Source organism: Falco biarmicus, chromosome 1, assembly GCF_023638135.1.
Source record: "Falco biarmicus isolate bFalBia1 chromosome 1, bFalBia1.pri, whole genome shotgun sequence".
Lineage (NCBI taxonomy): Eukaryota > Metazoa > Chordata > Aves > Falconiformes > Falconidae > Falco > Falco biarmicus.
Window position 1 is genome coordinate 100718351 of NC_079288.1, and position 10919 is coordinate 100729269.

General features: G+C 38.8%; 1 protein-coding gene across 6 annotated transcripts in view; it reads left to right on the forward strand.

Annotated features, from left to right (window-relative positions):
- The window catches only part of N4BP2 (NEDD4 binding protein 2), a 43840-nt gene extending 35020 nt beyond the window's left edge, over positions 1-8820 (forward strand). For all 6 annotated transcript variants that reach the window (XM_056352525.1, XM_056352512.1, XM_056352493.1 and 3 more), the window contains 3 exons: positions 1333-1501; positions 3351-3474; positions 4334-8820. In XM_056352525.1, coding sequence (XP_056208500.1) covers positions 1333-1501; positions 3351-3474; positions 4334-4379 — 339 coding nt within the window. In that variant the 3' untranslated portion in view covers positions 4380-8820. The remainder of the gene's footprint in view (positions 1-1332; positions 1502-3350; positions 3475-4333) is intronic.
- The last annotated feature ends 2099 nt before the right edge of the window (positions 8821-10919 follow it).

Consider the following 10919-nt stretch of genomic DNA (forward strand, 5'->3'; position numbering starts at 1 on the left):
TTCTAGATTATGAATTGCATTTTGAGAGAACATAAATATAAGAATGAATCACTCAAATTTGCTTACTATCTTAAAAAAGCTTTCACACAATTGGTGTAACGTATCACTCTAAATGTTTAGACTGTGACTATGCATGTAGGAAATATTATTGGTCTTTATTGTCCTTGTCCAAAACCAGGACAGTAATGAACTCCTCATGTCCTTGATTTATATATTCTTGAAGTTTGGAGAGATTCTAAACAAAGGCCTGCATGATTTTAAATAGCAATCTAATTTCTTACTTACTGTCTTGCTTTTGTTTTTAGCCATAACAATGAGTACAATCTGGAAATTTATGATATATTTTATTTTAGGTAATAGAAAGGCTAAACTATCTTTATTAATGAAAAATACTTTGTGCTTGGTGGCCTTAGCCTGTCTTGGGAATCCTCTGCAAGTGAGACTTACGGGGCTGGTGTCTCTGGTCTGACACTAACACACTTCAGATGAGCCATTTTAAGAAAGTGTAAGACAGACTGTCACTTCTATTCTCTTGAGCCCTTGTCAGTCCAATACCTGGAGTTAAGTCTTCCATTCCTTTTCAGAATGTGCCTGCAGATCTTCAAAGACATGATTTGTTGTTTCAGTCCCTCAGGTGCTATCACTGCAAGGTTCATGGGAAATAGCTGGTGTTTGTTCACTGCGTAATGTGAATAACCCTGTACTTCTCTTTGCTCCTAATTCCAATAGGGACTGTACTGACCTTGTCAGTCATAAAAGGTCTGTCAAAAATACTAGCAGAGATAATGGGCAACTATTTTAAAAAAAAAAAAAAAGTGTTTGCCATTGGCTTGTCTGATTTTTAGGGAATAGGTTCAGAAGAATTAACCTCAACTGTAACACCTAGCAGGTTTTTCCTGGGCTGATGGGAAGTTTCTCTGACAACGTTTCATTAAATTTTTGGCAAGTACTTGCAGAAGGTAGAATTCTGTTCTTAGGATAATAAGTCTGAAAATCAGCATGGAGTTTTAACTTTTTAGCTTATGTACAGACCTTATGGTTTTGTGCCTTTTCTGCCTTTTTTTCTTTCTTGTAAAGCTTTTGTTATAATTTCTTCTTTGTGCCAGCTTTGAGTAGTTTCTTAAGAACAGATTTCTTGAAATTTCCTTGTGAATAGGTCTCGCTGAGCCTCTTCCAGAAGTTCTGTCATGATTATAAATTTTACTACTTCAAACTGTGAGCTAAAAGCACCTTGCCAGTACTGTCATTTTGAACCCAGTGACCAGTGTGGATTATGTTATATATGTTAGATTATGTCTTGGTGTGTAATAGTTGCTGTGCTTATGAATAAAGGGTCGCCTTCATGAGCAGAAGATGAAGGAAGCCAACCATGCTGCTGCTGTGCAAATCTTTGAGAAAGTAAATACTTCCTTGTTGCCTATGAATGTGTTGGATCTGCATGGTCTCCATGTGGATGAAGCTGTGAATCAGTTGTCCAGAGTGCTGCATGAAAAAAGTGAAGGTAGGATTAAGCTAGTAATTCTTGCCCCCTAAAAGTTATTCTCCTAATTTTCTAATAAGAAATCACAATACATGGCAATATCGGATGGACTGAATGTAATTTAATAACATGGGAAAACCACTGGCTTTTTTATTGTTTTTATTTTCAAAGTTCCTCCATGGAATTGTTTTTCTTTGACATGACAACGATTCATTTTGTTCTCTGTCTTGCGCCCTGCCCCCCTCCCCCATGCTTCTTTGTATATCTTCTTTTTCCTTCTCATTTATCCTTTACTTTTATTTTTCTTTACTGAAGACTTGATCAATCCTTCCTGGCATTTTAACAGAGGTGGTAATGCAGACATTAGTGTCATCTTTGCATTGCTTTGTCAGAACTATGTTGCTTTTTTAATCTTTAAAGAAGAATCATTATCCTGGAATTCTAACCACGATGATTATATTGTCTTCAACTTTGACATGAAAGTGTGTGATTTGAGCTATCAGTAACTTCTGTATCAATTTGTCAGCAGGATCTCTTGAGATCAGGATACTACTGCTTCCATAAATGTCATTTTGTGCAGTTTTGCTTGAGGGCCTGTTTTTTCTCCCAGTGGAGTGTTCAAATACTTCATGAGTGTTCTTGCTGTAAAAAGATACATTTTCTGTGTTATTAGTTTACCTTATAAATTTAAGCATACTGGGAATGCTTTTATAAGAAATATTTCTTACGCAAGGTACCACTGCACAAACCTAGTTTTTTGAAACAGCTACTCCACACAGTAGAAACAAAAGTGTTCAGCAGAGCCTTCAATAATCCTTTTCTTTCAGTATACATCAGAGATAATGCAATTTAATTATCTTGTGCTTTTCCTAAGATGATGTTTGTATACTTTAAGCTGTAACCCAATGCTTTTTAGAGCTAAATTGCCTGAGCTGCACTTGCATCAGGAGTCTTGGAATGATGGTAGGGGCTCTCTGTTCAGCCCATTCACCTAAATCTAAAAAAAAAAATTAATTTCAGTGGCGTACATGACAAAGGGATCAATAGTGGGCACTTAGTGCTGGCAGAACTAACAGTAAACTAATATAAAACCCAAATAAAGTTAAGCAAGGAGCGGGGGTAGGTAGCTGAGGAAAGATGCCATGTGAACTGATAATCTTGAACTGACAAATCTTGGCTTGTTGTAGAATCCAGTTTAATTTATATTTTTCCTCCTTTTTCAAACTCTTAGTCAATTTAGGTTTCTGTGATCTCTGGGAGAAGAGCATTTTCTTTTGTTATTAGGGCTAGACACCCTACTAAAGCTCATGTGATAATGTTCATCTGTTGATTCACATGTTCCAACATAGCAGAAGTTAGTCCAAATAAGTGTGATTTAAATGTCAAAAACTGTGTGGATTTATATTTTCCTTCTTCTTTTCTTTATCCAATAGAACGTTATTTCTTATATTCACATTAATTTAAGATGAAGCATGAAACAGCAGAAAGAAGTGTCACTTAAAATTTACCTAAATTACACCCACCTCTTTATTTTCTCATTTTAATTGACATCACAGGATGTAAATTCCAAGTGAAGATTAGATGATAGAAACAGTGAAGCTGCTATGAAATTAGAAGGATTTTGTGATCATCACAACATGCATATTGCAAGCAATATAGTTTTAAAAAGCTTGATTATATTTTTTTCAGAATATCTTTTTCAGAAGAGGGGAAAAATGTCTATGTTTATGTAAAAGATGCATAGCCAACATGGAAAGCAATGTTCTAAATCACTAGTGAGAGTTTTCAGAAGAATGGTTGGAAAGGTTGTACTGAATGTGAAGTCTCTGCTGAGGGAAAATTTTAACCGTTATGATCCGTGCTGTTACAGAGTACCAGCAGACTGGTGGTAAACCATATCTCTGTGTGATCACGGGAAGAGGAAGCCATAGTCAGGGAGGAGTTGCTCGCATCAGACCAGCAGCTATCAGATACCTCACAAACCACAACTTCAGGTGAGTTTAGATTTTTGTTACTGATACATTTTTTTCTTAACCCGTGTTTAATTAACTGAAAATTTAAGTTAGTTCTAGAGTACTGTTAAACTACTAAACAGATTAAGGCAGGTCTGCTGTTTCAGATTAAAGTAGTTCTGCTGTTTCATAAATCCAATGCAATTGTGTGACACAATACCATCTTACATGGGGCACCTATTAAATATTAGGTCCTTTCCTCTGAGATAGATGAAAACACTATGAATTAAACTTAGCTTACACAGTTTAATTACATATTTCCACTCAAGGTCACCAGCTTTACTGTGAAAAGTTGTTAATCCTGCTTTTTATTGGTCTCTAATACCTGCTTTAGCACTCAGCTTCTTATGTGGGACAGTAATTTAGCAAGTCTGGGCTAGCATCAGTGTGTTTGCTGCTTTTTCTTTAAAGGAGTGTATGAAGGTGACTGCGAAAGTGGGACTTGGAAATAGTGAAGATTTCCCTTCCTGTTTCCTTTTTACTTTCTGCAGAAGACAAGGGAGAAAGTCTGTTTTGAAAGAGGGAATGAAAGGGGAGCAGGAAAAGAGGAGCAGAATGAATATAACCCAAGAATATTGGACAGCTTTTTTTTTTTTTCCACCCACGCCTTGAATCTTCTTTTGTAGTTCCTGCTGTTTCCAGCTCTTTGCCTGTCCAGACCTTGTAAAATCCTCCTTCACTGTTGCATCCAAAGGACATGATGCTGATTTCCATGATTCTCACATGCACACATACTTGACTGAGAACCTTATCACTTTCAATATGTTTGATGAGGGTTGAAGGAGGAGATGGCATTGTATGTAGCTTTCATGTTGAAGCTTCATCTTTTCTTCTATCACAGGTTCACAGAAATAAAACCAGGCTGCCTGAAAGTCATGCTGAATTGAAGGGTTGTTGAGAAGAGAAGAAGAATGTAGCAACTGAGGTGTCGATTACAGCTAAAAACTTTTTGAACAACTGCAATAGTATTTTGTAATTGTTTTAAAGGATGATATTTTATTAGAAATGATCTTGAATTTACAGCAAGTGCTTTTGTCAGTGTGTTTCCAAGAAAATTTTTGTGTGGAGTGGATCCTTTTTTGAACCTGCAAAAGAAGACACAGGATTTGAAGTCTCAGAAATGCAGATTAAGAATTCTGCTGAGCAGTATATGATGTTTTAAAGGGAAGTTAAGGTACAATTTTTAAATATAACTATCTTTTCAGCATACCCAGTCTATGTATTTTGACCCTCACACATCAATTGCTGTGGATTTTGTGCTTTTAAAACATAGTACTTGTAAGAAATTATCTTGTGATTCAGAGCTTTGCGCTAAACCCTTCAGAAGGGCACAGTAAAGATGGGACTTCGGCAACTACTGATATTTCAAATCCAGTTACAACTGAGTGCTAAATTTTTCCAGGTTTCTTCAAAAGTTTGATGTCTTTTTAGGGGTTATTTTGTGATGGGTCGACCAGTTCAATTGTCCTTATTCCATTCTATATTTCTCCTGATAATGATGGAAGTTGCATATAAGGGACTGTGCATCAAGACCAGCTGTGTGGTAATTTTGCAGACTTACTGTGACCTGTTAAAGGGAAAAATAACAGTGCTGTAGTTCAGTCGCTACTTACACATAGTTAATACTGTGATTTTGCAGGAAATTCCCTTACTTTTTTCAATATCTACCAGATTAAAAGTGTTTCTTCCTTTACGGCTTTTTAAATGGAGCAAATTGAGTACTGTTTCACTTTACAGGTGTCCAGTAGTGATGTGTCTTCATTCTGTGTGTATTAAACGTGGTGATTTCCTTGTAGAAAATATGATTGTCTATGAGACATTTAAAATGTATTTTTAACATGAAAGCGAATGCTGATACTACAGTAGCAATTGCCTAACTGGAAGATCTTGGGAGTACAGAAGTTATTCTGGTGGTGGTGGTGTTGCATCAGCATCTAGAAATACTTGTGTGTGTGGGGGGGAAATCCCGAATGACACCCCCCTCAATGAAATATAAACATCTGTACTTTGTCAGATGTTTCCAGTAAGCAATCAGAACAGTTTTTTAATAGAAATATCTTCTAGATTGCGTTATTACTTTCATTTACATCTTTGCCTCTTGAAAGGCATACACATTTTTGTTGTAAGGCTTTTTCAGAACTGATAAGAATTGTGTATTAGGAATAATATTAATAGGTCAGGGCTTAATGGGACAGTATTGGTTTCTTCATTTTAAACCACTTTTGCAGTAAATTTTATCCAGGCTCAACATGCACATAGAATTTGCATATGAACCCATATGTGAGTGCAAGTTCTGCCATTTATGTGCATGTGTAGCAATAAGCGAGGAACTTCTGTGAGAAAAGCTGTGCACAGAAATAGGTTTCACTTGAAAATGTGTCTGTATAAGTTGCTGACAAACTGAAAGACATATTTCCTGAATATCCATATTTACTGCAACACAGTGAATGCAATGTATGGTAGCCTTAAGAATGAGTTTGTCATGCTTCAATAGATACAATGATCTGTACATGGTGAATTCCAGTGGAAGAATGGCTTGAATAATCAAAGGGACTCTTACTGGAATGGTGGGCTGTCATAATAAGGTTATTTTTTGTGGATACTTAGTTCATCTGAATTATGTCTTGTGTTATTTTCTTCCTCTCTTGGCTGTTCTGGTAACCAGTGAGTGAAATGCAAAAACATCTGTGCTCCCCAAACAGCACTAGCAGAGCTCTTTCTGTCGGCACACAGTGTCCTGTGTGGTGAGGCCCATGCTCCATCCTCTGTGACAGTGCCTAAAATGGTCTGAGATGTTATTTGGGCTCTTGGATTGAGGCAGCAGTTCCAGACTATCAGCGGGCCAGGGCTGCAGGTGCTAGAATTGCCTCAGCGGGGCTAGGATCTTTCTTTTGGACCACTGAACAGGTTTTCCTTAGGGCTACTGTTCATAACAAATGGAGGTGCAGCTCTTTACAGTGTAGTCCCTGTTGGTTGGCCTGGGTGGCTGAGTTGCCCAGAAAAGGTCTCGGTGTATGCTCAGAAGTGTTGCGTTGAGCTGCTCGGTGCCCAAGCCCTACAGTGATGTGCTTGTAAACAGGGAAGTACCAACTCTTCTGGTTGTTTCGGGAGGGGACCTTCACACCATTCCCAACATGGACAAAGACAGCTTAGATTTCAGTTCAAAAGACAACCATTAAAAGTGCATAAGCAGACTCGGGAAGAGGGCTAGGACTTCCGAAAAGAAGCTGTTCCCACCGAGGTTCAGTGTCCTTCCATACTGTTTTTTCTCTTGGTCCAGTTTGGATAAATGCATAAAAAATGTTCAGGGCAAAACCTCAGCCCCACCCATTACTTAGGAGAGTTTGTTTTCTTCAGTCTGTCAAAGTCACCAGAGGATTACATAGATTAAGACCAATTTGGAGTACTCTCTCTCCCTCTCTCCGTTGTCCTTTTGGGTGCAGGTTGAGGTTCACTAAGGTACTCTGAATAGCCTATCTGGCTATAGGTTGATCATTCGCCTAGTAGAAATTGTTTTGATTAGAGGCTGAACTTTGATGGAAGACAGTGACTTAAAATTGTAACATAGGCAGAACCATTCTTGCCGGTATTGAAGTTAGCGGCAGAACCTCTGTCAGCTTCAGCAACTCAAGGTGAGGCATGGAAGTTCCAACTTGAAAAAAGCTGAGCTCATTATATTTTCTCCTTCTATAGAATCTTAAGCATGTGCTTAGAAGCTGTGCTGAGCTGGGTACAGAATGCAGCAGATCAGTCCACAGAGAGAAAGAAAGTAGACTTTTATTAATAGGGACCTCCATGCCTTCAGCTACTTGCCAAACTGTCCAGAAAGAACCCACTGGACTTCTTGTATTTCTTTGACTTTTTTATAATATATAGTGGGATGAATTCTATCAAGTATAATTGTTTCAAAATGGTATTTCAAAGTAGGTTACATTGCAGAAATTGCAGCCTTTCTGATGTCTTTTACAGTTACATCAGTGAGAATCCTGAGGTACTGTGTAAATTCTGTATCATCGTATACTTTTAATTAAAGTAACACTTAGCAGTATTGCCACCAGCACTCTGAAATAATGTGTGACTGTTCAATACCTACTTTTGTGTACCACTTTTTATTCTATTCTTCAACAGCGTGTGGTTGTGGTGACTAGTAGCCTTTAATATGTGACTTTTCGTTTCTTTTTTACAAAACGTTTTAACATCTACCCCAATTTTTAATTTAGGAAAATTATCTTTTATTAATACAAAATTTAATGCTTGTGCTGGCATTAATGAGTAATCTTACAGTAAAGAAAAAAAAAAAGGCTGAGAGGTGCAATGAAGACAGTTGTTTTCCTAAGTATGTGTTTAAAAATATATTTCAGCTGATTGTGAAAGTAGTAGGGCAAAAGCGATTTTTAAAAAAAATATTTCAAGATATCTTGAAAATACTTCAGTGACTTTGGCTTTTGCTTTTAATAGTACGTGGTACAATTTTATTCAACTTGATGTTTTTGTAGGTCTGTTGAAGGGACATCTCAGGCAAAGTTTAACTGGCATTTTTTTGTGGCTGTTGGAAACTGTTGTGACTTGGGAATCCCTGTTTAAACAATGTCCAAATGCTCTAGTCATAACCTAGAACATCTGGAATATCACTGTTGTGAACACGTACGACATCAGGAAAGATCTTTACATGCTTAGCAGAACACATTGTAGAAGTTTTTACTTGAGGACATGAAATGTAACTGAATTGTTATTTAATCTTGCCACAAAATATGTTGGGTAGACGAGAATAATTTCATTGTTTATAATGGCAAAGAAGGATCATCATAAATGTAATATGTGAAATTATGCATAGACTTTACATTACTGATGCTTACGTCTTCAAATGCAATTCACATTTCCAGAATATTGCCCTCTTTGCAGAGCTGGGGAGAGGACAGAGTATGAACACCATAACAAAGAAGAGTTCATTGACTTACCACAATTCCCAAGGTATCATGTTCTCTTAAAAAACCCTCACAGAAAACCCAACCAAAGCCCAACTGTTCATGCTATTTTAGCTAAATAAACTGTGCAGAGGTTTAAATGACTGTATGTGAATATGCATGTGAAGAGAGCTAGCATTGCAGCTACCAGCTGTAAAAGCTGTTAGGACCAGTACATTGGAAGATATCAGTGTCTATTTTTAAATTAAAATAAAAAGATTTTTTTAATCTGTATGAAGTTGTAATTTTGCTGTTAACTATAACTTTCATTTTTTAATGAAATACAGTTTTGTAATTTGCATTTAAAATTTCTAATGTGAAAAGGAGTTTACAAAATCTAGTTTAATAAAGGATTTTTGCCACAGTTAATAGGCTTCTGTCTTTCCTTGGATGACTACATTTCAGCTTGAATCAAATTTTGTCAAATAGTAGTCTGGGGTTCTGCATGAAAGCCACTTGCCTTGATGATCTTAAAGGTCTTTTCCAACCTAAATAAATGATTCTGTGATTTTATGACTTCAGGATACCATCTGCAGGTGTAAAAAGGAACAGATTTGTGGCCTGATTTTAAGTGTTGCAAGTGAAAGCTGAATGCCCACATTACTGAAAATGAGGGTCATAGTTTCGGGGGGGCTGTGTGGGGTGTTTGGTCTGAAGAGGGTGAAGAGATGCTGTTCAGGCCTAGCTTATTTTGTGGGAGAGTGAGGGCAGTGGTGTATGTCAAAGGGAGGGGCAGGTGTGACCACTGTAAGGATGAAAGTTTGGGGGAGGGAAGCATTCTGGGGAAACCTCATGTAGCAAGACTCCTTAGGTTAGGGGCAGTGGCAGGTCGGATCCTGAGGAAGCATAGTTGCTGTTATTGTGGATTCAGAGCTAGTAAGCCTGGCTTTTCCCAAGCCTGCTCTATGCAGATGAAGTGCAGATACTCCTGTGCCATGTTCCTGAAGTGTGGAAAGACATGTGAGAGCAAAATGCTGGCTAGAGTCCAGCTTATTTTGTTAGCTCAGGTTGAGGATAACTGCCTTTCATTCCTATGACTTCGTTGCCTTGTGGCATGGGTGGACTGCAGAAACAAGCCGGGTTTGTGCATTTGCACAGCAAAGCTCTATAACTAATAAGCTGTTCAAGAGAGCAGAGAAAACGGGTTTTGGGAGCACATGAAAGCTTGGCAGATGCTGGCTTAGATCTGACATGGCTGATTCTGAGCCACAGCTACTGGACCACAGAATTGGCAGGACTCCCTGCTCTGGCTGTGTGGCTCAACATCCAGCTTAGCGATCAGTCTCTCAAATTGCCGTGTTATGAAGTGGAGGTACTGCTACTGGACTTGGCTTCTCTCTGGAGGCAGGACAGCAGTTCGCAGGTGTGGAAAGACCCAGCCTAACTCCTGCCTTTCCTGGAGCAGTCCATCCTGATTCACCAGCTTCTATTCCAGTTCACGCCCTTATTTCCTCTGTGTGCTGGGCTGGCTCTGGGCTCCTGTCTGCTTGTAGCTGGGAGTTTGCTCCCTGACGGCACTCTGGGGATTTCTAGGAGTCCTTCTTCCTATTTAAATACGAGAAACAGAGTATTTTAGTCTGTCCTTACTTATGGAAATTATTTGAACTTTAAGGCTGAAAAGTCAAGTGTGGTAAAATAAAAATACTGCTTGAGGCAACAGAAATTTTCAGCCCAAATCATGAAAGTCGGCTGGTGGAATGCGTTGGGCAGCTTGACAATAGGTGGTGCCCTTGCCAATGTCATAGAGTGATGGCGGCGGCAGCTTTTACTGTGCCCTCTACCAGCGCTGCTGTTTCTCTGACACCCACTAAAGGATGTTATTACACATCACGTGCTGTTCATTTCTTCCTCAGAGAGAGAATACTGTATTTGGAGTATTGTTTTGGTAACGTTTTTTCCTTCTTTATAGATGGGTGGGGTAGAGTTTGTTTTCAAAATATACTTGCTGCTCTGTGCTAAAGATGGGCAAGACGAGTTCAGTTTTGCACTCAGATTTGAGATCGATAATTCTGGGGTTTCTCCTTTAGCTGCCTTGTGGTGTTTTTTGTATTTCAGTTGTCTGGATGCTTGGAGACTGGCACAAAGGCATTGTGCTGTTTGGTGAAGTCCTGTGCTACTGTGGGTGTTGCTGGTGGCACAGAATCTTCTTGAAAACCCTCATGGGGAAGGACCCTCTTGATGTTGCTTGACTTTCTGCATCATGGGGCCTGGCTGGGCTAGCAGTGGCTTCTCATTAGTTGCCACCATTAATTTTGTGGGATAGGTCAGGAGATAAAGTTCCTTTATTCCTATAAGCTGAGTGGCTTCTACATGGTATGGAGCTGGGAGGTGCTGTCTTGAGGATTAGCCCGGCGAGTCTTTCCCATAAACAGGGCCTGTCTTTGTCCTGAATGACAGTTAGGACCTTCAGAGGATCCAGGAGTCTTTACCTCCTCCTGGGCTGGTCTGCCCTGTTAGGCCCTG